This window comes from Hemicordylus capensis, chromosome 2 (genome assembly GCF_027244095.1).
Source record: "Hemicordylus capensis ecotype Gifberg chromosome 2, rHemCap1.1.pri, whole genome shotgun sequence".
Lineage (NCBI taxonomy): Eukaryota > Metazoa > Chordata > Lepidosauria > Squamata > Cordylidae > Hemicordylus > Hemicordylus capensis.
The window spans coordinates 240,695,131-240,715,280 of record NC_069658.1 but is presented as its reverse complement, the minus strand read 5'-3'; the positions used below and the strand labels follow the sequence as shown (position 1 = coordinate 240,715,280).

Sequence of the window (20,150 nt, the reverse complement as noted above, 5' to 3'; positions counted from 1 at the left end):
ACTTTTTTAAATTTTAATTGTTGAAATGTGTCAGTCTTTGTATTGGTTGTTTTTATTGTTTTGTATACCACCCAGAGAACTTGTGTTTTGGGTGGTATAAAAATATGTTAAATAAATAAAAATAAATAAATATCCGTCCTGCAGGTGCTTTTCTGCAGTGCTCCTTGTAGCATACTTTGGCCTGTCTTGAACCTGATGGCCTTCATTTGGGCTCTAACAGCAGAGACTTCAGTTAAAGTTCTCTCTCTCCCTCTCTCCAAGGAACTCTTGCCCCCTCTACTGGTCATAGACCAGGACGACGAATTACTGGTACGATCATCAAAATATCAACAGCAGAAGAGTTGGTAACAGCAGTAAGAACTAAAATAACAAATCCATAGATGGTACTTCTACATTCCCATGGCCAATTTGGTCGAAATCCTGTAGGAGCTACAAGAATACAGCCAGCCCTTGCAGCTAAAACTCAAAATTTTGCAACTTGATATGCAACATTAGAGTCTTTAACAGCTAACAAATACTTAATGTAAAAACTCATCTGGGTGGCCTGGAAATTTTGTAAATAAAGTTTGAATCCACCAGGCATGGAGCCAGCTAATTGGTGGCCTCTGTCCAGCCCCTCTCGACAGCTCCTAGTTACACCCCATGTGTGTGACATCATGTGCATGGGGGCATGGCTTGGGCTCCAAAGAACCCCAAACGAACCCCACCCATGACCAGGCTCCAGAGAGCCTCAAGTGAGCTCTCCCCTTGTCCTTTCAGGCAGCGCTTGCTGCCTGACAGCATGTATTTCCTTTTCTCTCCCTCGCTGGAAAGCTATCCAATAAAAGTACTGAGGGGAGGGCATGGACATGGGCCCCAGAGAAAGCCCATCGATACCTTGAGTAACTGAGCGAGTCTTACTTCAAATAACCAGGGAAGCAATATTGGTGGGTTTTTTTTACAATGTTTTACTGCGCAAGTCCGACATTGGACACGTCTACTACTACAACAAATATTTATATACCGCTTTCCAACAAAAAAGTTTCCAAAGTGGTTTACGTAGAGAAGTAATAAATAAGTGTGATGGTTCCCTGTCCTCAAAGGGCTCACCATCTAAAAATAAACATACGAATGACACCAGCAACAGTCACTGGAGGAGTACTATGCTGGGGCTGGATTGGGCCAGTTGCTCTCCCCCGGCCAAACAAAGAGAATCACTACTTTTAAAAGATGCCTCTTTGCCCAGTTAGCAGGAGTACTGTCAACATTATGAGAGAATAAGGCCACAGAGGACGAAGCATTCCTCTCCTGAGACTGAAGCATCCTTGTCTGACAAATCCACCCTTCAAAACCAGCCCTTTAGCTTTTTGTTCACAGAAGTTATTCTCAGTAGCAAGGGGAAATTTACCATCCCCAGAAGCAGGACAAAAGTATCATTCCAGTGTGTGTGTGTGTGTGTGTGTGTGTATGACAAGTTATCCTGAGCCTTGTTCTGCCTCATAAAGTGCCCACTCCTAGATGTTGTTCCGCTCTTCTGAAAGATGGTCCTATTTCTTTCATTTCAAGAACAGCCCTGCTGGATCACGCCCAAGGCCCATCCAGTCCAGCATCCTCTTTCGCACAGTGGCCCACCAGATGCTGCTGGAAGCCACAGGCAGGAGTTGAGGGCATGCCCTCTCTCCTGCTGCTGCTCCCCTGCAACTGGTATTTAGAAGGCTTCTTGCCTCTGAGGCTGGAGGTGGCCCATAGCCACCAGACTAGTAGCCATTGCTAGACCTGCCCTCCGTGAATTTATCTAAATGTACAATACCCTACTTCCCTATATAAAATAGAGCAGCTAACAAACTCCATCTACCAAACCGAACAGAAGGTGTATTCATTGCAACAGTAACGTTATTAAGACATCATACATGTTACATCTCCCATTTATCAATGTCCATCATTGTCGGAAACTCCGGCCCATAGGCTGACCACTCCCCAGAGGAGCTGGCAGGATGTCAGGCGGTTAAGTAGTGGGGGTGACACAACAGACCTAGAATTCTTTTATTCTACGAGCCTTCTTGACTTTACTGCAGCTAGGAATGATGGGAGTTGTAGTTCAGCAACAGCTGGAGAACCAAGGTTGCCTACCCCTGACTTAGCCCATGCTAACTGGGCAAAAAAGCCCCTTTTAGTGGTGGCTCTCATATTTAACAGGGAGAGAGCAACTGTCCCTTTTTAGCTCAGCACAGCATCCCTCCCAGTGGCTGTTCCTGGTATCTCTGTGTATGTGTGTGTGTGTGTGTCTTTTTAAAAGACTGGTCCCCTGTTTATTTAACGTATTTGTATACCACCCACTATCAAAGTCTCTAGGTGGTTTAGAACAATAAAACAAGCCAAGACATCTGAAAATTTTGAGTATTAGAGCCAGCATGGTGTAGTGGTTTGAGTGCTGGACTAGGACCGGGGATACCCGAGTTCAAATCCCCATTCAGCCATTTATTTATCAAATTTGTATAGCGCTTCAAACTTTCGTCTCTGGGCAGTTTACAATACTTGTAATGATACTTGCTGAGTGACTCTGGGCCAGTCACTTCTCGCTCAGCCTAACCTACTTCACAGGGTTGTTGTGAAGAGAAACTTAAGTATGTAGTATACCGCTTTGGGCTCTTTGGAAGAAGAGCGGGATAAAAAATGTTGTTATTAATAATAATTTTTTTAAAAAACCAAATGAAACATATAAAAACTTCAAATTAAAATAGCTGCCCATAGAAACTACTAGAGAACAAAAAAAAAAGCTTGGTTGAAGAGATGTGTCTTCAGTTGTTTCCCAAAAGCCAGCAGGGATGGAGCAGCTCTAATCTCAGCAGGAGATGCATTCCACAGCTCTGGGATCATTAGGAAGGGAATTGAAAATAAAACTGCTAATATTATAATGCCCTTATACAAAACTATGGGGTGGCCAAACGTGTAGTACTGCGTACAATTCTGGTCACCACAACTAAAAAAGGACATTGTAGAACTGGAAGAGGTGCAGAAGAGGGCAACCATGATGATCAGGGGCCTAGAGCACCTTCCTTGCTACAACACTTGTGGCAATTTAGTTTAGAAAAAAGGCGACTGCGGGGAGACATGATAGTGGCCTATAAAATCATGCATGGAATGGAAAAAATGGATAGAGAGAAATTCTTCTCCCTCTCCCATAACACTAGAATCAGGGGTCATCCCATGTAATTGATTGCCAGGAAATCTAGGACTAACAAATGGAAGTACTCTTTCACACAACGCATAATCAACTTGTGGAATTTTCTGCCACAAGATATGATGACAGCCAACAAGCTGGATGGCGTTAAGAGGGGCTTGGATAACTTCATGGAGGAGAGCTCTATCAACATCTATTAGTCGGAGGGCTATAGGACAGCCTCAAAGGCAGGATGCCTCTGAGTACCAGTTGCAGGGGAGTAACAGCAGGAGAGAGGGCATGCCCTCAACTCCTGCCTGTGGGCTTCTCAGGGGCATCTGGTGGAAACAGGATGCTGGACTAGATGGGCCTTGGGCCTGATCCAGCAGGGCTGTCCTTTTAACTACAGAGAAGGCTCACCTATGCATCATGAAAACCTTTGGGCCTTGAAAGCCTTTTTGTTGAAAAGTGATGTATAGATAATAATAGCAGCAGCCACCAGTAGCACAGGATTGGCTCTTAGGCATTACACAATTCTCAGAACCAGAAGAAGCCCCACAATCCCATTTCACACCACCGCAGGAGGCAGAGGAACTCTGGGGTCCTCCTCTGCCTCCGGTTACCTCAGCTACTGAGCTCTTTGGCCTATCTGGCCTTGCCTGCTTTAAAACGGGCCTCGACAAATTTTCTGTTTTAGGAGCCAGCCCAAGAATTTAGGATCCACAAAATGGACACTTAACAAAATGACCGGACTTAGTGATGGACACTGTGGAGAGGGAAGGTGAATGGGCTTTGCTTTATCCCCTTTAAGGGCGAGTGGTCAAGATGGCGACAAGCTAGCAGTACAATCCACGAGCTCCAGCCCTAAAATCGGATCCTTCCCAACTGGGGCTGCACTCTCCAAGCAGAAGCCACACAAGACACAACCATGGCAAAGCAAAGGAAGCAAAGAAGCAGGAATAGCCCTAACCACCACCCATCCATCAAGGGGAAGCAGATGAGAATCGACTCCTTCCTTCCCACCGACGAACCGAATAGAGCCGCGAGTACCTCCTTGGCTATCCCAGCAACAGATTTTTGGCTCTGGACATGGAGGAGAATCCTCCCCCACGCCTTAGGGAGATTGCTGCTAAGGAGACTGCATTATATAAGGCACCTCCCTCTCCATTTCCGGCCCAGGAAACCTCCTGGAGCAGAGAGGTGAGATATCCAAGAGAGCCAGACGTGCCGCCCACCCCGCTCCGTGAGTCCTTTCCAAATTCCTCGGTGATGCATTCAAATCCTGGAGCACCTAAACACCATATCAGCAAAGGTAGATCAGCTCAGGCATGCCTTTGATGTGCTAGTAACACATGGTAATCGAGGGGAGAAAAGTGCAATTAACCATAAACCCGTTCCCGGCAGCATCCAGGCAACTCCCGCCTCAGCTTCAGACAAGATCTTTCCTCCACGGTCACGAGACATGGACAGTGCAACCCCTAAGGAAGGGGCCCCCACATCGCCCAAACACCCCCAAGAGCAGCAACCGCCACATGTACTGAAGTCACACGTGCCAGAAACGCCCCATAATGACCCCCACCGCAATGCCAACGAACGGGGCCTCAGGCTCAAGGCTACTCACACCGCCACCAGAGCTGTGTGTCCAGTGAGCCCCCCGGCGCATCGGTGGTAGGGATGGGCAAGAAACGCTTCTTGTCTATCCCAGGAGTGGGGAGGGGGTTACCTTGAAAAAGGAGGCGGGCAGGTTCTAACTGCTCCTCGGGCGAGCCGTCGCCGCCCCATCGTGGCGCTGCCGCTCTTTCAATCTAAACTGAAAGCAGCAGCCACCGTGCTGCTGGCCCCTTTGAACTGCCGCGCCGATGGGATGCTGCTCCCAGCAGCCTTTGCGCGGCATCAGCACGCAAATGGCATCGGCGCATGCATCGCCGCCGTTTGCATGCTGATGCCATGCGAGGGCTGCCGGGAGCAGTATCCCATCGGCGCAGCAGTTTGGAGCGGGCAGCAGTGCCGTGGCTGCTTTCAGGTTAGATTTAAAGAACGAGAGTGCCACAATGCGGGGGGGGGGGGTGTACATTTTCTACAGGTTATTATACACAGTTTATAGACATGTTTTTTTTAAAAAATGTATAGGGTTTCCTTCCTAGATTTAAAGAACGGCAGTGCCACAATGGGGGTGGGGGTGCGACAGCTCACCGGAGGAGCAGGTAGGACCTGCCTGCCTCCTTTTCAAAAGGCACCCCTCGCCCCGCACCAAAACGTTCCAGCTGCAGGAGGCCGGGTCATTTTGACACCTCTCCAAAGAGGCACTGAAACGATCCAAGCACACCCCTCATCGGTGGAGTTTCTAGAGCAGCAGTTACTCAATACACCACCCCCCAGGAGTGCCGTTGGAGCCAACTGCACTGGACTCCACCCTATTTAATTTAATTTAATTTAATTATTTAGATTTATATCCCGCTCTTCCTCCAAGGAGCCCAGAGCGGTGTACTACATCCTTGAGTTTCTCTTTACAACAACCCTGTGAAGTAGGTTAGGCTGAGAGAGAAGTGACTGGCCCAGAGTCACCCAGCTAGTTTTATGGCTGAATGGGGATTTGAACTCGGGTCTCCCCGGTCCTAGTCCAGCACTCTAACCACTACACCATGCTGGCTCTCCTAGAGACTCCACCTTCCGCCCACGTAGCCCCAGCCAAGAGAACTACAGACTGACGTGCAAAAGGCCGGCATAAGGTCTCCCTGCTGTCCTGGAATGGGGCAGGTTGGCACTCCAGCTGTCGGGATGTGTCCTTCATAGACTTTATCTCCAGATAGGACATCATTGTTGTAAACTGCCCAGAGACTTGCATTTTGGGCGGTATATAAGTGTTTAAAATAAAATAAAATAAAAATCATAATGGTGCAAGAAACCTGGACTTCTGAAGACCCAGCATTCAACGAATTCAGCTCATACTCATTAGGAGCAGAAGCAGACACAGGAAGAGGTAGACCCAAAGGTGGACTGGGAGTGCTAGTCTCTACCACCCTGTGTGCGGTGCCAGTAAGACCACCCCTGCTTAAGATGCAAGCTATTATTTATTTATTTATTATTATTATTTTTACATTTATATCCCGCTCTTCCTCCAAGGAGCCCAGAGCAGTTTACTACATACTTGAATTTCTCTTTCACAACAACCCTGTGAAGTAGGTTAGGCTGAGAGAGAAGTGACTGGCCCAGAGTCACCCAGCTAGAATCATGGCTGAATGGGGATTTGAACTCAAGTCTCCCCGGTCCTAGTCCAGCACTCTAAGCACTACACCAATCCATTTCAGACATTGCCCCATGTTAATATCCAACGTCTACCTACTCCCATTGCAACAAAAATAGGAATATATAGGAAGCTGCCATATACCAAGTCAGACCATTAATCCATCTAGCTCAGTTTTGTCTACATAGACTGGCAGTAGCTTCTCCAGGGTTAGGAAAATCCATGTAAAATGTGTCAGGATTTGACTACCAGCAAGTGTTAACGAGCTCCAATACGGCACTTAACCTTCTCCTTAAACGTTTAGACTGATTTTATAACTCTCTACAGCTCTATCCATATAGCTTTTAGTCCTACAGCAATCTTTACAATCCTGCAGCTTTTAGTAATTTTTATAGTTTTAATCTCTTTTCACTATAAAACCTTTTAGTATCTTATGGCTTATTTCTATAGTCCACAGTAACTATTATAGCTTTAATCTCCTTTAACTATGAAAACGTTTTAGTTTTACATAGTTCTACGCTGTGATAGCTGAACATAGGAAGCTGCTTCACACAGAGTCAGACCATTGGTCCATCTAGCTCAGTATTGTCTTCACAGACTGGCAGCGGCTTCTCCAAGGTTGCAGGCAGGAGTCTCTCTCAGCCCTATCTTGGAGATGCTGCCAGGGAGGGAACCTGGAACCTTCTGCTCTTCCCAGAGCGACCCCATCCCCCAAGGGGAATCTCTTACAGTGATCACACGAACTGCTTAAAGTCTCCATGTTCTGGTTACCTTATGCTGATCAAAGACTGAAAATTTGATTAGATTAGATTATCCCCTTTACAAATAACCTGCTTAGAAGAGAAGCAGGGCTGCTTGGGACAAACAAAGATTAAATAACTCTGCCTCTGGATATTCTAGTCTAGGCGCCACGGTTAAATTTCAAGGCATTGTGGCTCCCTGGCCCCTGGAATTTGTCAAGCCTCGACGTAGATACAGTTCACTCCAGAACTGGGGCTGACACCCCTTCCAGTCAGGATCCAGCCAAAACCATCTTCACAAGCACCAATGAAGTAATATCCTACCATCAGATTGCCTTACTGGTGTTTAGGTCCTTTTCATTAAAGAGGAACCAAGAAAATGTGCACTTCAAACAAAACACATAATCAATGAAAGGTTCAGGATATCAGTAGAGGCCACTGAAGACTGTTGCTGTTCTGTACCACTTTTCCAAACCAAAACAAAAGTTAGCCTGGATGAGTGATCCAGTACTGGAACACTGCATAGTGCTACATACAATCAGAATGCCACACAGGCAATTCTGAACCAAAGGCTAAGCAGAGATAGCTCTGAACTACCTTGATAGGAACTGATGGATTAAAAGAGTTTATAACCAATTAATCTCAAAGAGAGCTAGAAACTTTGTTAGTGTTATGAGGGTCAATTACTTCTACAGTTAAACTGAAATTTCTTTTTTCCTTCTAGGCCTTTAAATTCATTGTCACTTTAAGCTTTACTTTGAGCTGATTCAGAAGAACAGCAGATTCATCAAGCAATGAGAACGGGTTGTGCCGAGAGCAAGGTTGTGCTGCGAATGTGCCTGTCCTGATGTCACTGCACAACATCCCACCAAGGCATCCTTTAATTGCCCCTCTACACATACTTCAAAACCCAGTTTGGAGCTTGTGTAGATGGGGGATACAGATGAACATCCCAATCATTCAATTAAAGGATGACCCATCAGAGTGTTGGGACATCCTGCAGCAACATCAGGACAGGTGCGCTCTTGGCACAGCCCTGACCCTGTCATGCGCTGAAGCCAAGGATAATCTGAACTGGCTGTTGGTCATATGTACTTGTGGGTTACCTTACTTGCAACCAATCATTTTGTAGTTTGGACAAATGGCATCTGCTCATTCAGAAATACAGTAAAGCACTCCAAACTTTCTACTTGGTTGGAATTATGACTCAGGAGGGCCTGAGAAGAACTGGAGTTCTGGGAAATGGGGGCCACCTCTGAAGCAAGAGGAGGAGGAACCCAGTGACTGCTTATGGGGTCCTCCTTCCAACACCCTGTGTGGACTGCTTGGTGAGAAACAAGGTTCCTCTTCTCACTAAAGCTCTTCCCGCACTCCGGGCACTTGTATGGTTTCTCGCCGGTGTGTGTCATGTAATGTCTCAGGAGGTGGGCTTTCTTCCGGAAGTTTTCTCCACAGTCTGAGCATTTGTATGGTTTTTCCCCTGTGTGAGTTCTTTGATGGGAAGATAGGTTTGTGCTCGTGCTAAAGCTCTTCCCACACTCGGAGCAAGTATATGGTTTCTCCCCTGTGTGGATCCTTCGATGCGAAGTAAGGCTGGTGCTGGTGCTGAAACTCTTCCCACACTCCAGGCAGGTATATGGTTTCTCCCCAGTATGGGTCCTTTGATGGTAAATAAGCCCCGAGTTCTGAGAGAAACTCTGTCCGCACTCTAAGCATGTGAACGGTTTCTCCCCCGTGTGGGTCCTCTGATGTGCAGTGAGGGTTGTGCTATGACCAAAGCACTTCCCGCACTCCAAGCATCTAAATGGTTTCTCCCCTGTGTGGGTCCTCTGATGCAAAGTAAGGTTTGTGTTCTGACTGAAGCATTTCCCACACTCCAGGCATTTAAACGGTTTCTCCCCGGTGTGGATTCTGTGATGAGAAGTAAGCTGTGATCTGTGACTGAAACATTTGCCACACTCCACGCAAGCGTATGGCTTCTCGCCGGTGTGGATTCTTTGGTGTCTAATTAGTGTCGTTTTCTGGCAGAAACTTTTCCCACACTCTGTGCAAGTGTACGGCTTCTCCCCAGTGTGGATTCTTTGGTGCGTGATTAGTGCTGCGCTCTGACAGAAGCTCTTCCCACACTCCAAGCAAGTATATGGTTTCTCCCCTGTGTGGATCCTGTGGTGCCTAATCAGTGCTTTCTTCTGGCCGAAGCTCTTTCCACATTCTGAACATTTATAAGGTTTCTCCTCCATGTGCGTTTTCAAGTGAGCATTAAGGCTTGATTTAGAACTGAAGATTTTCTCACACACAGGGCATTTACTGTTTTCTTTCCCTGTGTTGGTTTTTCCTGCAACTGAGAGTTCATGGAGGCTCTCAGCTTGACAAGCAGAAGATTTATTCCTCCTCTTCTGTTTCGTTCCGCTTTCCCTCTTCTGCTCTTTCTCCTCTTTACATTCAGCTCTTTCAAAGAATACTCCATTCAATTCTCCCACATTCTTATCCTCCCAGCCACTACCTGCTAGAATAAAGAGAGAATTAAAACTGAAAGACATGGAGCCCTCTAAACAGGGCACAAGCCCAATTAACTATTGCTGTGAAATGACGGATCAGTACTTGGGAGGGCAAGTCAGTAAGCCAGGAACTGGAAGTTCTCAGGGTGCGCGCGCTTCTTTCTGGCAGCCACATAGCCCGACTTGCCAGCCTCCAGCTGGACATACCAACTTCAGCCCTAGACTACAAATTTAGGGCTGAAATTGGGAAGTCTAGCTGCCAAACAGAGGTTGGTGGGTTTAGAGACCAGGAGAGCTGGTCTTGGGGTAGCAAGCATGAATGGTCCCCTTTGCTAAGCAGGGTCTGCCCTGGTTTGCATTTCAATGGGAGACTACACGTGTGATCGCAATGTAAGATATTTCCCTTAGGGGATGAGGCCGCTCTGGGAAGCGCACCCCAGCTAACTGAGCAAAGAGGCACCTTTTTAACATGGCGATTCTCTTTATTTTGCAGGAGGAGAGTAACTGGCCCTATCCACCCCCAGCACAGTACCTCCAGTGACTGTTGCTGGTGTCTATCTCATGTTTCTTTTTTGACTGTGAGCCCTTTGGGGACAGGGAGCAGTGATCCCTCTAACAGCTATTCCCAGATGTCATTAACGCCAACTTCCAGAATCCTCAGCTTCAATGGCTTTTGCTTGAGGATTATGGGAGTTGTAGTCAACAACATCTGGGAATCCCTGTTAGAGGGAATACTGGTCCACAGATGAAGTTGGACAACTCCCACCATCCCCAGCCACTATGGCTGAGGATGATGGGAGGGCCCAATAGCATCTGAGGACCCATCTATGAGAACCCTGGCCTCTTAAAGTGATTCTACAATCCTATCAGCTAAACTATCCAAAAGATAGTTTAGCTTGTACAAAATGCGGCAGCTAGGGTTCTATCTGGAGCTGCCTGGTGTGATCACATCACACCTATTTTGAAAGCGCTGCACTGGCTACCAGTTTGTTTCCTGGTCCAATTCAAGGTGCTGGTTTTGACCTTTAAAGCCCTTAATGGTTGGGGCACGGGATACCTGAGGGACCGCCTGCTCCCAAGGGTTTCTGCCCGCTTGACAAGATCATCTGAGGGGGCTCTGCTCTGGATGCCGACAATGAGGGAGACTCGGTTGTCATGCACATGGGACAGGGCCTTCTCTGTTGCTGCCCCCAGACTCTGGAATGCTCTCCCGATGGTCATTCGCTCCTCGGACTCCGTCACAGTTTTAAGAAAGCTGGTTAAATCTTGGCTTTTTATCCAGGCCTTTATATGGATTGTTTCATTGCTGCTTCTGTGTGTTTTTATCCATGTATAGTTTTCTGTGTTTGTATATTATATACTTTAAATCAGATTTGTTTTTATATTTTTAGCTCACTACTTTTAACTGTCATTTTTATTACATGTGTTTTAACTTTTGTAAACCGCCTTGGGATTGTTTTTAATGAAAGGCAGTATATAAATTTAACAATCAATTTAACAATAAAGAAGAGGATGCTGGGTTCTGATTAGTCAAGTCTCAACTGCCAGTACCTTCTACCCTCAGCCCTTCAGATGCTGGACTAGATAGGTCTTGGGCCTGATCCAGCAGGGCTGTTCTTAGGTCCACCTGCCCACTCAGGACAAAGAGGGAGGCCTTACCGAGAGAGGCCACCGTCCCGCAATTCTCCTCCATGACTTCCACATGCAAGGCTCTTTGGCCGACGTCCAGCAGAGTCCACTCCTCGTCTGTGAAATATACAGCCACCTCTTCAAAGGTTACCAGACCCTGAAAGGAGACAAAAGCTATTTTCTCCTCACAGACATGGCCACAGTTCTCTCGAATCTACCACAGTAAAAAAAAACCCAGTTCAGGCAAGAAAGCCCAATTCAAGCTTCCACAAGTCACTTTCACAGTCTTCCCAGTGGGCAGCATTGATGGAAACAAGGGGGAAGAGACAGTTGCTTTCAGATCTAGGGAGATGTGGAGAGGGCAGAGAAACCCAGAAGGTCACCTGCCTGCCTCCTCACTGATCCCTCCCCTACCTGTTCAGAGTGCACAGAAGCTGCTTCCACTCCAGCATAAGGAAGAGATGAGCTGGGACGCACCGCGGGCATCATTCCACTGCCTGGGGGGGACACCAAGTGGCGGAAGATCGAATACATTTTAAGACAGAAATTTAAAATATCTGAAAATCTATTGCTGTAAACTGCCTAGAGACTTTGGTAGTGGGAGGTATACAAATATGTTAAATAAATAAATACATACATACATACATACATACATAAAATATTTATATACACATTTTATATTTCTGTTCTTTGGGTGGGAAAGAAATCTCTCTCCATACTAGCTCTTGAGCATAATTCAAATGGCTGGTTTGGATCAATGACAGAGCTACGGGATTTAGTTTGGATCAATTATAGGGCTACCATCACAAAGCACAGAAGTTCTCTTAACTTAGAAGTTAAGAATGTAGAGTTTACAAGCACTCCTTTGATCAAACATTGCGGCAGCACTGAAACACACACACACCCATCTTCAGGCAGGGCACTTTCAGGGACAACTTCCATGCTTACGGGGGAATAAGCAGATTTGTAAGAGGCTTAACTTTTTGTTAAATGGGAGGTTTTTGCATCTAGAATAAAATCTCTGTCACTTAAAGAGCTTTATAGATTGTGAGCCCTTTGGGGACAAAAAGCCATTTTATTTATTTATTTCTATGTAAACTGCTTTGGGAACTTTTGCTGAAAAGTGATATATAAATATTCATCGTATTCATATATAGTACATGAGGCTGGAGACAAGTGAGCACTGTAAGATATTCCCCTTAGGGGATGGAGCTGCTCTGGGAAGAGCATCTAGGTTCCAGGTTCCCTCCCTGGCACCTCCAAGATAGGGCTGAGAGAGATTCCTGCCTGTAACCTTGGAGAAGCTGCTGCCAGTCTTAGACAATACTGAGCTAGATAGACCCATGGTCTGACTCTGTATACAGCAGCTTCCTATGTTCCTAAGTGTCTGCCTCTTTCTAGCTGAGGAAATAATAAAAGCAGCTCATGGATTTCAGGCATACAGGAGAGAGGGGGCTCAAATTCAAATATGTCCTCCATTGCTTACCCAGTGAGATGGTGCCTTCGTCTCTCTCCTGCATGATCCATTTGAACAGTGGTCTCTGTCTGGGGTCTGATGGAGCCTTCTCTGCTTTAGGAAAATTAGTGGCCACTTTCATAGTGGGATCCTGAACCTGAAACAAAGTGGGGATTCCACAAAGAGAATTGAGGGCAGGATTAGAAAAAAGGAATGGTACCAAAGATGTGAATTTTCTGGAAACATTTCCCAGGCTATTTTTTCCTGTTTGCATTTACATTAGTATGTACATGTTTCTGATGCCCTGAATAAACAGAGATCTGATTTGGCACTGGCATGATATCAGTGAAACATACGCACCCCAAAACCAAAACACCATATTCTTTTTTCACACTGTATTTCAAGGTTTTCAAGTAGTCAAGAAGTACAACTGAAATATTTGATTACGGGGGTAGAAATCAATATTATTATTAATTCCATTTATATACCATCAAACAAAAACTCTAAGTGATTTACAAAACAATACCAAATTTTAAAAAACAACAACAACCACAGACCAAGTGAAAGCAGTTAGCACAACTAAGACAATGAATATTATACTGAAACAAATTCAAAGCTTTACGTGGGAAGAAATTATTTTATTGCAATACTCATTCAAACATATGTGTATACTCACACACACATCCTAGAGACAGTCTTCTGAAAAATATTAATTACTAGTTGGCCCGGGCACAGAGCACCTGTGCCTCTAATTCTCCCCCCTCCTTCTCCCCCGCACCCTTCTCGGCCCTCCTGCATCCCTCTTGGCTCTCTCCCCCCTCTCAGCCCCCCTCCCCTCCCCTCTCCCTCAGCTGTTCCCCCACCCCCTCAGCCGATTTCAGCCACTGCTTTCCCACCTCACCCCCCCGCTGCTTCCCCCCCTGCTACCGCCTTCCTGCCTCCCCACCACCACTTTCGGCTGTTCGCTTTCCCCCCACAGCTCACTCACGAACTCTTGCAAGAGCTGCCATACATGGGATTAGCAAAAGGTACATTTAAGAGAATTAGACAGATAGATAGATAGATAGATAGATAGATAGATAGATAGATAGATAGATAGATTCTACCAAGCTTGCCTAATATTACACGTATCCATTCAGTGCTACTGCTGAATTTTCTGAAATTTTTTAGAAAAGGAAAAATTTTAACCCCACATCTCTGAAAGGTACAGACGATGGCTTGGGAAATGTGAAATCTCCCCTCCAAGAGTGGGGGAGGGAATCCCCCCCCAAAAAAGGCAAAGGTAAAAAAGCAAGGCAACTGATGGGGAATTTCAGGATATCCTTGCACATATTTTTGGCCCCTTGAAACAGGATGGAATAGTCTCACCTGCTCTTCCTGCTTCTTGGCCTCTGCCTGGCTCAGGAGGAAGCCTTCTGCCAGGGCCACTGCCTGGGAACTGGTCTCCGCTCCACATTCTCTAACCCAGCTCTCCATCTCTGGGGGTAGGATGGTCAGGAGCTGCTCCAGGATCACGAGGTCCAGCATCTGCTTCTTTGTGTGTCTTTCTGGCTTCAGCCACTGACAGCAAAGGTTGTGGAGTCGGCTGCAAATCTCTCGGGGTCCCTCGGCCTCCTGGTAGCAGAGCTGCCTGAAATGCTGGCACTGGACATCTGAGCTGGTGGTGTCCTCACCCAGGACCTTCTGTTCAGTTCTTCTCCAGAATTCCCCACTGCTCCAAGCCTTAAGGGCATCAGGGCCTTTTCCATCTTCAGAGCCAGCTGAGTCGTCTTTTTCCATCTTTGCTTTGTACTCCAAGACAGTTTCCAGCCAGGCCAAAGATTCACTTTGCCTTCTGCCACTCTCTCCCCATTAACCAAAAGCCTGCTTAAACCCAAGTCATGCAAAGCCAAGAGGTTGTTCTGTATGTGAAATATTATACTACTTAAATATGAAAGTGCTCCAGGGCTCCATCTTGGGCCCTGTACTCTTTGACATTTTTATCAACAACTTAGATGGAGGGATGGAAGGATTCTTCATCAGATTTGCAGATGACACACCGAAGTGTCTTCAGATACCTGAAAAAGACTGGGATAAAATTCAAAATGACCTTAACAGAATGGAAAACTGGGCTAAAACTGAAATTCAACAAAACCAAATGGGAAGTCCTGCACATACACACAATAAGTGTGTCTAGCATGATGGATACCTTTTTTTACCACTGCTAAGTGAGCAAAGAGTCACTTTTTAAAGTGGTGATTCTCTTGTATTTAGCAGGGACAGGGAACTGTCTTATTCATTTTTCTATTTAAACTGCTTTGGAAACTTGTTGAAAAGCCGTATATGAGTAGTAGTAGTTTAGAAGTATTGCATATTAAAAGGAATTCTGCATTAGAGTCTATTACAAGCTAATCATCATCAGTGTGATGCAGCTGCAAGAAAAGCTAATGAGGTCTTAGGATGCATTAAATGGAATCAGTTTCCAAATCACAAGAAGTAACCGTTCCATTTCTGCACTCATTAAACCTCACCTGAAGTACTGTGTTCTAATCCTGTTTTCTGAGATCTAATGGTCTTATGTTACAGGAAGGCAGATTCTGGTTGAACATTAGGAGAAACTTAATGGCAACTCTATGATTCAATGATGAACAAGTCTACTACCTATAGGAAAAGCAGGGGGGCATTAATCCCTAAAGAGGAAGTAGATTGGGAGGCGGGTCCTTCTCCAGAAGGCCAAGAGACCAAAGTCGGAGTCTCCCAGATGGTCATATCATGCAGCATCCCAGCAACAGCTCCTCTCCATACACGGGGCTCTTACACATGATCAGATGGGGTGGTTTGGGGCTGGGAAGGGTTGAGAACATAAGAACCACCCTACTGGATCAGGGTCAAGGAGCGTCCAGTCCAGCACCCTGTTTCACACAGAAGCCTACCAGATGCCTCTGAGAAGCCCACAGGCAAAAGGTGAGGGCATGCCCTCTCTCTTGCCGTTGCTCCCGTGCAACTGGTATTCAGAGGCATCTTTCCTCAGAGGCTGGAGGTGGCCTTTATCCACCAGACTAGTAGCCATTGATAGACCTGTCCTCTGTGAATTTGTCTAAGCCCCCTTTAAAGCCATCCAAGCTAGTGGCCATCACCACATCCCGTGGCAGATAATTCTATAGATTAATTACACACTGTGTGAAAAAGCACTTCCTCCTGTCGGTCCTAAATTTCCCGGCCTTCAGTTTCATGGGATGACCCCTACTCCTAGTGTTGTGAGAGAGGGAGAAAATGTTCTCTCTGTCCACTCTCTCTACTCTATGCATAATTTCATACATCTCAATCATGTCCAACCACAGTCACCTCTTTTGCAAACTAAAGAGCCCCAGATGCTGTAGCCTAGCCTCCTAAGGAAGATGCTCCAGGCGCCTGATCATCTTGGTTGCCCTCTTCTGCGCCTTTTCCAGTTCTACAATATCCTCCTTAATATACAGTGACCAGAACTGCACACAGCACTCTAAGTGTGGCTGCACCATAAATTTGTATAAGGGCATAATAATATTAGCATTTTTATTTTCAATCCCCTGCCTAGCAGGGGCGCACCTAGACAACTTGGGCACCTGGACCGCCCAGCTCCAAGGCCCCCCAAAACCTCCTTTGGGTTTGCCCGTCGCCAAATGGCTGCGCCCGCAGCACACACATCCCGCAAATCCTCTGTGCTTTAAAATCAAATATTATGAGAACCACGGCCAAGGGGTGGCTGCGGGGGAGGGGGAGCGGAGCAGTCCTCCTCCCCTTCCCCTGGCAACAGCCGGAGCGAAGCTGGGCCCGTCCATTTAGGCCAGCGTCTTTCTATTTATTTATTTATCAAACTTGTACACCGCCCCAAACTTTCGCCTCTGGGAGGTTAACAATAGCATAAAATAAGTTAAAAACATATACAAAAAGCTTAAAATAATTTAACAATTTAAAAATAAACCAGAGATAAAGACCTAAAAGTTTTTTAGGAAGCTGAGAAAGCTTGGGCGAAAAGATGGGTTTTCAGGTGTGTTTTTTTTTAACTGCCAGAGATGGGGAGGATCGTATCTCAGCAGGGAGCGCATTCCACAGTCTCGGGGCGATGACCGAGAAGGTCTGTCTCTTTGTAGCCACCAAATGAGTCAGCGGTAACTGGAGACGGACCTCCTCAGATGACCTCAGTGGGCGGTGGGGCTCGTAGTGAAGAAGACGCTCTCTTAGATGCCCAGGGCCTAAGCCATTTCGAACTTTGTAAGTTATAACTAGCACTTTGTATTTTGCCCCGAAAAATATTGGCAGCCAGTGTAGCTCCATCTACAAAGGAGTAACATGGTCTCTCTGAGATGACACAGAGACCAACTTGGCTGCCGCGTTCCGAACCAACTGGAGTTTCCGGACTACGTACAAAGGCAGCCTCTTTTTCCAACTGTGAGGCGCACCTGTGCAGTTGATGATCACAGGCTTGTTGCTGGCCACCATGGCTTTAGGGCAGGGGTGGGTGGGCAGAACATCAACCCCAACTGATATGACTAGTTGGCTCCCTAACACAACACAAGTGATGTTTTAAGATGTCCCGAGGGGGTTAGGTGGGATGGAGTATACAATGCAACTCAATGCCTATTCTTAAAAGGATGTGGCTCCTCCCTGTTCCCAGCATAATAAATAGTGCTTCACTTGCTCTTCTTCCCCCTGGGCTGCCTTGAGTTCCCACCCCACTGTCATTTCATAGCCACCTGGCCAGTTTCAGCTTTTACTGTCAAAATTGCCGCTGTAAACAAGCAGAGGGGAAGTGTAATAATTGTTTTTTTAAAAATTATTATTATACAAGACAGTCAGCTCCAATCTCTCAGCAGAATATAAGGTAAGCAGGGGAAAAGATATAAAAATTTTCCAGTATTGGGGATAAAGATGGCATATACTTCAAATGAACAAAGACAGAAATGCAGGCCGAGTTTTCACTCTCTAGTCACTTATCCCCGACCACACACACCTTCTGTGGTTTAGGACAGGGATTCAGTGTGCAGATATCTTCTTCTAGCTCTGGGTTAAGTCTGAGATTATTTTTTAAATGCAGATTAAGAAAAAGGTCACACTGTCAGAGGCTGGTTTAGGGGTTTATCACTTAGCCTCAGTGTTCCTCGCCAACAAAATGGGCCTATAATTGTCTGCCTTTGTCCAGGTCTTTGTGCAGCTTTCCTTGTGCATTTGGAGAACAGATTGACTTTTATTAGAGAATGTTTAACATATGGTTTACAAAAGCAATAGTGAATAGAATTTCCCGATAAAACACGGCCGCATACTAACGAATGTGTGGTTGCAAAGGTAGAGAGAATATAGCACTGTACGCAAGTTCCTACGGGTTTGGGTAGAGGAGTTAAAGGAGTTCAGTGAGAGGAATGTCCAAAAGGTCCAAAGTAAGGACATATCCCAGCCTCACCTTGCGTGTGGCCGGCAGGGCCGTGCCAGTGCTCTTCTGCCAATTGCAGCCTCTACTACAATGTCATTGATTCAGATCTGCTTCTCTCCTCCCACCCACCTTCATGATTCAGAGGGTGCAGCAAGTAGTTGTACAACCAACTCCACCTCCTGAGTCACTCTTTTTGATACTTGTTCCAGAGGATGGAACTAGGGATGTGCACGGACCGGTCCGGAGGCCATTCTAAAGGCCTCCGGACCGGTCCGGACACGGGGTGGTTCGGTTCGGGAAGATGGGGTGGGGGGTTCCAATATGGACCGGGGGGGGGCCTATACTTACCCCTCCCAAAAACGGTGCCGTATTTTCTGGAGCAATCGGGCGGCAGGATACCTCCCTGCTGCCCGCTTCATTCCCCGCTTGGCTCCTTAAGTATTCAGAATTGGGCGGCAGGATACCTCCCTGCCGCCCGCTTCAAAACCCCGCTCAGCTGGTGGCCGCCCCCTTCAAGCCCCCTGCCGCCCCCTTCTTGCCAGTTCCCCATTGCAAAGGGGCGGCAGGATAACTCCCTGCTGCCCCTTTGCCGTCTTGGCTGCAAATGGCGAAGCCATCCCGATTCTGAATACTTAAGGAGCCAAGCGGGGAATGAAGCGGGCGGCAGGGAGGTATCCTGCCGCCCGATTGCTCCAGAAAATATGGCGCCGTTGTTGGGAGGGGTAAGTAAAGCCCCCCCTCCTTATTGGAACCCCCCACCCCAGTGCCGGACTGCAGCTCTGTGCACACCCCAGATGGAACCCCTAACTTCTAGTTAGAAAAGCAAAAGACGTCAAATAAACCCACTCCACTTGGAGGACATGCCTATACTACAGATGTACCTTGAAACTGGTTTAAGTTGACCCAGATTCAAAGGACTCCTTGCAGAGAGACCGGGGGTGGGGCTCTCTTACGGGGGCATCGTTGCCTGAGATGGCTGAGCTGCATAGGTAATCCCTCTGTGGGCTGCAGTTGGGGAGAGAAGAAGACTCCCATTTCCTCTTCTCAGCGCCCCCACCCACCAGCAAGTAGATCTCCTCTTCCTCCATTGGCTGGACCCTGAATATAAGCAGCTCCCCCACACCCCTCCCTCGCTTCCTTGCCACTGTTGCCTCCCTAATGTCAACATGTAGATAGTAAGCCCCCTCGGGGCAGGGACCCGTCCTCTCATTCGGCTGCAAAGCGCCATGCACAGAAATGGCGCTATGGGGAGGGGAGGGGAGGAGAGGCGGGGCGGGGGGAACATCACTTGCCAGCCACCCCCTCCCTGCATTTCGTCTCCCCTTCCCCCCAGAGCAGTTAGGACTCACCAGATCCTCACCGGAGCTGCAGAGACAGCTGTTTGGGAAAGACAAAGGCCACTTTGCTGGGGCAAGAGACAGGACAGGAAGTGACTGTAGCAATCTTCCCTTCCTTCCTCTTTGACTCTCTTAGGAATCCCGACTCTATCTCTTTAACTCTGAAGTGGAAGAAGCTCAGGAGGAGAGCATGTGAAAAAACAAGCAGAGGAAAAACCAGCGCGACAGAGGTTTACACGCAGACTCTCAAACTCTGGGTTCATTAATCAGGGCTGACTACTAAATGGGATTGCCACTGTCTTCTTAATCTTCCGGCTCCTGTGCCCGTAGCAGCAGTTGCACGAGTGTCGGAACTTCAAGAAGTGTGGCTTTCTCAAGCATGGAGACATGCTTTGCCTGTTGAATTTCTGCCTTTTGTGCAGCTCTTAGAAGCAGCGCCGCCGCCAACTCCCTCCACCAGTCCAGCATCTGAATAAGAAGCAGATATTCAGTTGGTGTAGCTTTCCCAGTACAGTGATGGGCTTTCCCTGTTGAATGCCTGCCTGTTATGCAGCTCTTAAAAGCAAGGGAATATATCAACCATATCGAAGTGTTGTTGCTCCCCCGGTTCTGCATTCAGAATTGATACAGGTACACACTTTCTGAATCACCCAGTACAAGCTGCCTTCATCCATTTCCAAAATCTAAAAGGCCTGGAAATGCTTAAGATTCTTATAAGGTC

At 46.9% G+C, this 20,150-nt stretch overlaps 2 protein-coding genes across 4 annotated transcripts in view; both read right to left on the bottom strand.

Annotated features, from left to right (window-relative positions):
* Positions 1-4,986, bottom strand: part of LOC128347548 (uncharacterized) — a 42,784-nt gene extending 37,798 nt beyond the window's left edge. The window contains exon 1 of one of the 2 annotated variants that reach the window (XM_053302500.1): positions 4,761-4,986. The gene's annotated coding sequence lies outside the window, so the exon portion shown is untranslated. The remainder of the gene's footprint in view (positions 1-4,760) is intronic. The other variant, XM_053302501.1, reaches the window with a different exon arrangement.
* Positions 4,987-5,084: 98 nt separating this feature from the next.
* Positions 5,085-19,547, bottom strand: LOC128347475 (zinc finger protein 436-like). Of its 2 annotated transcripts, none has more exons than XM_053302220.1 (6): positions 19,442-19,547; positions 14,075-14,773; positions 12,737-12,863; positions 11,665-11,747; positions 11,281-11,407; positions 5,085-9,629 (listed from the first exon to the last, which is right to left on the bottom strand). In XM_053302220.1, the coding sequence occupies exons 2-6, from the start codon at positions 14,483-14,485 to the stop codon at positions 8,245-8,247; spliced, it is 2,133 nt and encodes a 710-aa protein (XP_053158195.1). In that variant the 5' UTR covers positions 14,486-14,773; positions 19,442-19,547; the 3' UTR covers positions 5,085-8,244. The 2 variants fall into 2 exon arrangements, with proteins under 2 accessions (XP_053158195.1, XP_053158196.1); XM_053302221.1 differs by having other exon boundaries at positions 5,085-9,626.
* Positions 19,548-20,150: the final 603 nt, after the last annotated feature.